Source organism: Lottia gigantea, assembly GCF_000327385.1.
Source record: "Lottia gigantea unplaced genomic scaffold LOTGIsca_96, whole genome shotgun sequence".
Taxonomy (NCBI): domain Eukaryota; kingdom Metazoa; phylum Mollusca; class Gastropoda; family Lottiidae; genus Lottia; species Lottia gigantea.
Window position 1 is genome coordinate 101,632 of NW_008711113.1, and position 6,028 is coordinate 107,659.

Sequence of the window (6,028 nt, forward strand, 5' to 3'; positions counted from 1 at the left end):
TATTCTCACATGAGGGAATATTATGTTCAATTGTTCTGTTAGTGTTATGGATTGTGCTAATGAAGATAGGTGATGCCATGCAGTGTCCAATGGGTGAAATTGTAGTATGATGTGAAGGTACTTACCGAAGTTGTGATAGTTGTGTTCCCATGAGATTCAGGTCTGGTAATGCTGTCATGCCTTCCATCTCCATGTTTTCTGTATACATTGATAGATACTCTAGATCTTCTGCAAAAGATTCAAGTTGCATAATGCATGAGTGCTATTGTAATACACACATAAAATTAAATGGAGTAACTATATCTAATATTTCTGCACCAGGTAAGGCAATACAAAGTGGCAATGCCATGCAGTGTGCAATAAGGACAATTTTGTTATAGTTTCCTCTTTTTACAACTGATGAAGAATCTTAGTTTGTGGTCAGGTTTTTTGTCCCCTCTGAAAGACTTGCTTTTCCATGCAACTGAAAAATCTGAATGCATTATCTGAAAAATCTGAATGCCTTATCTGAAAAATCTATATGCGATATCTGAAAAATCTTAATGCGTTATCTGAAAAATCTTAATGCGTTATCTGAAAAAATCTTTAGGCATAACCTATGCTCGGAACTTTAGGTTTGTAAGAAAGCTTCGAGCTCACTGAGTCACATGGCCATTGGAATTTAAGCCCTGCACTTGAAGTAATGGTTAAGATATCTATGCAAATCTCAAATCCTTGGAGGATTCAATCATTAAAACATCTCTTGCAGCTCTTTATCAAAGTCAAAACAAAATAAGAATAACCAACCTGGATCAATCTCGCCTAGCTTCTCAGCCTTTTCTAAAATAACAGCAACACTCCAATCAAATGGTATCCTTGGAAATATCTCTATATTGGTGGCAGCCATTTTAAATTCCATCAGCTCCAAAAGCAACAGGAAGTTGTCATCTTTGAAGTAATTTTCTTCTTTTGATGTAAACAAAGTAAGTGGAGTTGATTTTTTTAATGCTGAAAGACAAAAAAAAAAATTTATTTGAAAATAACACTTACAAATGTAAAAAACAATTGATAAGTATCCTGAGAAAGTGATAAGGGCAAATAGAGTTGTTCCCAAGCAGGGGAAAACAAAACAATGCATCGAAATGTACCCTGTTATTTCCCTGTGAATCATTGTAGCAAACTGAGCAAAATAAAATAAAATTTTTTCCACTATTTTTAAGAGAATTGGAATAACAAAATAGTACTGTTAGTCTAGGATATCTTGCGGTAATAAAAATATAAACATAAACACACATTATGTCTTCAAAATTTGTTTTTACAAAGAACAATTTTCAGCCAAAATTTGTGACTTTTTGGGTTGAAATTTCTATGAGGGAAATGTGTTTCTTTTCAATGTAAACTAACAAAAACATATAATCAAGACATGCTAAGACTAACAGTACTACTTTGAGGCTGATATTCCAATTCTCATTAAACTAATGGATAAAATTAAAAAAAAAACCTTTATTTTGCTCAGACAATAGGGTAAATTTTGATATACACATCTTTTCAATCAAGCTCTGAATCAATATACCAACATTTTTCATGCATACCGCATAAGCTAGTCTTCTAGTCTTTGTCACTTCGATCCATATAATTTTTATTGAATTGCAGTTGGATTATCGAACAAGACAATGTTCATTACATAAATTGAATGGATTTTTCAATATTTTGGCCTCCAAGTCTTATTGCAAGCCAAAATTTGGACTCTTTAGTAGAGATGTCATCAAAACAAGTAAAATTTTGCACATTTTCAGCAAAAATCTGTAGAACATCCTCAGCAAGCTATGACACTGATACCCCTTTACAAACAAATGAAGCCTTTAAGATAGTAAACTTACATTGACAGCATAATGGAATACAATCCGGACTGTCACCAAATTCATCTTGAATATCTAGAAAAAGAGGATTATCAATTATCCTAAAACTTAATGAAACTCAAAGCGTCTATTACATACATTAAAGATGGGTTTCCTTATTTTTTAGTGTCAAATTAAGCAAACTATTTGATTAATTGGTGTTTCTAGTGAATTATCATGTATTCTTAATCATATCATTATGTTCTTACTGCATATAATTAATATAATTTTAACCAATCATAAATGTCCATGAATGTACAGTCTGGATAAACAAAAAAAGACCTTTTGACCTTTCTTGATTGGTCACTCATTGAAATTCTGCTGGTAATTCTCTTCTAATTTAGCTAATCATGAATTAATTATGGACATGTGAGACAAACTGGTATTTTTCCAAGTCATTAGAATATAAGTATTAGTATTAGCATTTTCGTAAATGAAAAAAGGGAACCCATCTTTAACAATCATGTAAGTTATGTTAAATCAGATATCTGGACGTTGTTCTGCAAAAAAAAAGTGGGGAACCCGAAAAGAAAGGTTTTAATTCAAAAAAGTTTTAGCTTTGGTAACATCAAGAACATAGTTTGAAGCCATGTAAATCTCTCTGTATCAATCTACTTTAAAATTTAACCAGGAACCTGAAGTCAGATGTTAAATTTGAAAAGAGATACAGATGGCTGAAATGAGGGGTCTATAATTGGCTGGTAAAGGAAATATTTCTAAAATGAACTTACAAGCTTTAGCTTTGGCTACATCAAGAAGTCTAGTTTGAAGCCAAGCCAGTCTTTCTGTATCAATATGTTTAATAGTTTTATCAGCTGATAGTAGAACATCATCCATCTCCATTGGATTTTCCTGTTTTATTCCTGTCATGTCCTTCATTCCATTCTCCTAGAATTGCAGGAAAAATGCTAAAATATCAGGAGGCGTCTGTGTGGAAACTCTCAAATTAAGTGCTAAGAACTATGACAGATGTTTTGCATATAATATTTAACAGAACACTTAAATCGATCGGTTTTAATTTAATTGCACACAAATCTGGTGTCGGATTTTCATTCAAAAAAGTGTTATCAAATAATAACATGGCTTTATCAATTCAAAGAGGGTGCAAATTAACTAGAAATTTATTGCTGTTTAAAGCCAGCGCCATCGTGGACCCTCTCCTTCCAAAATATGCAAAAAAATCATATTTATTGATTTTTCCTCGAGAGATTCTGAGTAGAAAAACTCAATCTTGGAGTGGTATAAGGTATTCAGCAATCTTACCTCAAGAAGTATGAACTGTATTTCATTCATCATTTTATCTGTTACCATTCCAGTAGTGGACAGTAACTTAGCAACCTGCAACAAAACAAATTTAAGTACAATATGGCACCAAAATTGGCATTAGTCATATCATGGGATACAACATTTTTTGATAGTACTTCGATGTGAAAAGAAATGAATGGAGTTTTACTTCCTACTTTTCTGCACCATGTAAGATAATAAAAACGGGCAACACCATGCAGGGTGCAATGAGGGAAATTTTGGCCAAGAGAGCAGCATTAGCCTGTTCTTTTTTGATTTCCAACTGTCGAGGGATCTTTAACGTGCACAGCCTGTAGCACACGGGGCCTCCGTTTATTGTAACTAGACTTTTTTTCATATCAGCCCCTCGTACCTGCATCACTGACAAGGGGAAACTGGGTTGAAAAATCTAAAGGTATTATCTCAACTTATGCCAGGAATGAACCCTGGACCGTCAGGTTAGCGAGCAAGCGTCTAACTCATTGAGCCACCGCGGCTCCTGTTCTAATTTGGAGGGCCAATCGACATTTATCAATTTGCGGACACATGTAACATCATTGAAGTTCAATGGATTTAATTGATTCCACAGAATTATTTTGGGGATTTGGCCTCAGAGGCGTATTTATGCATATTTTTCACTGCCAATTTTTTTTAACATAACATTTTGTTGAACTATTTTGTGATATATTTGAGGTACCTGAAGAGCTGTCTTATTAATGTTGTATTCTTTAAGATGATCAACAATATCAGTTATAGTACAATTCTCTTCCATAGCCAGATAGCTAAATACCATATCTTCATCTTCCCAAGTGTCTTCTTCTTTCTCTGCTACCATTTCACTGAAATATTGACAGCGTGAAATATTGACAAGTTGAAATATTGACAGGGAAAAATATTGACATGGTGAAATATTGACAAGTTGAAATATTGACATGGTGAAATATTGACAGGGAAAAATATTGACATGGCGAAATATTGACATGGTGAAATATTGACATGGTGAAATATTGACATGGTGAAATATTGACAAGTTGAAATATTGACAGGGAAAAATATTGACATGGTGAAATATTGACATGGTGAAATATTGACATGGTGAAATATTGACATGGTGAAATATTGACAAGTTGAAATATTGACAGGGAAAAATATTGACATGGTGAAATATTGACATGGTGAAATATTGTCATGGTGAAATATTGACAAGTTGAAATATTGACGTAGTGAAATATTGACATAGTGAAATATTGACAGGGAAAAATATTGACATGGTGAAATATTGTCATGGTGAAATATTGGCAGGGTAAAATATTGACATGGTGAAATAATGACTGGGCAAAATACTGACATAGTGAAATATTGACATGGTGAAATATTGACATGGTGAAATATTGACAAAAATAAATATTGGAGATTGGCAATTAAGGTTAATTGGCATGATGAAATATTGAGTACTAGGTAGGCTTAAGTGACAATGTGAAATATTGATAATGTGAAATATTGACATGGTGAAATATTGACTAGGTGAAATATTGACAAAAATAAATATTGGAGATTGGCAATTAAGGTTAATTGGCATGATGAAATATTGAGTACTAGGTAGGCTTAAGTGATAATGTGAAATATTGACAAGGTGAAATATCAACAATGTGAAATATTGACAAGGTGAAATATTGACATGTCAAATATGGACAAGTGACACAATGATTGAAAGAAATTTTGCTATAAATATCTTTGCATACCTTTTTTCAGTCTCCTTGACTCCAGGGTCAAACAACTGGGTAGCCATTGAGTCAGGATTACCAGATGAAATTCTTAAAAATGTTGTCAGAACAGTCTCTATCAAATCAATAAAATCCTGCAAAATAAACAAAAAATATTTTCATACAAATCAAAATATGGTCAAACACAAATTTGAACAGATCATGGATGGTGAGGGTAGTAACCAACAGAAAAAAATCAAAACAAAATATTTATATGTGTAATTAAAATCAGATTTGAGAATAACTTGAATCATTAAGTTCATGTAATTAAAAACCCATGCCCCCCTTTTCAATAACCAGATATGACTGTGGTTCAATACATCCAAATAGCTTGAGGTCATCTATTTCAACCAACCTAAATGACATTTTTTTATAATAAAGGAATTGCCCATTTATCTTATATTCATGACTTTAGTGCATGATTACGTTCATTTTTACAAAACAAACCGTAAAAATGATCATGTAAGTGTGTGTTGATTGGCTGGTTTTGAAAATCATATGTCATCATGAATATATATAAATTCAGGTCCTAATACAAGAACATGAATAATTAGTAATGCAGTTACAAATACAAAATTTGCCTGCTAAAGTGAAACACGATAGAAAATGTAATAGTTTCAGATATGTTGAAGAGACCATGAACTTGAATTGAATAACATCTAATATCTTGACATCACGCACACTTCCTGTAGCGCAAAATTTTGTAGAAGCAGCGATTTTATTTGATTGTACACCAAGTAAAGTATTTAACGATGTCAAGGTATAAGACATAGCTTAACATTGTGAGGACAACTTACAGGGCTGAAGGATTTTTCCCACATTTGTCCAAAAATGATGATAATGGGTAGCTGCAACAGGGCCTCAATCTTGCCAACATCCCCAGCAATGTGGTGCATCAACGTCAGAATGCTGGTGTTCAAATCAGCTGGGTTGTTCTCAAAGTTGGCCAAGGAATAAGATAAGGTGTTCATCAGAGGCTTGTTGGCATACCTGAAATCAAGAGACCATCCAGATTATAATTAGATTCAGGAAGATTTTTATTGGGAAGATGTTAAGTAGATTCCTTAAAGACATATTTGGATGTACCGTTCAATTGAAGTCAAG

At 33.0% G+C, this 6,028-nt stretch overlaps 1 protein-coding gene across 1 annotated transcript; it reads right to left on the minus strand.

Annotated features, from left to right (window-relative positions):
* Nucleotides 1-3,997: 3,997 nt before the first annotated feature.
* Nucleotides 3,998-4,558, minus strand: LOTGIDRAFT_135258 (hypothetical protein; the record flags this gene model as incomplete). Its single annotated transcript, XM_009068905.1, has 1 exon — nucleotides 3,998-4,558. A coding segment is annotated over one exon (561 nt), but the record flags the coding sequence as incomplete, so codon positions are not given.
* Between the last annotated feature and the right edge of the window lie 1,470 nt (nucleotides 4,559-6,028).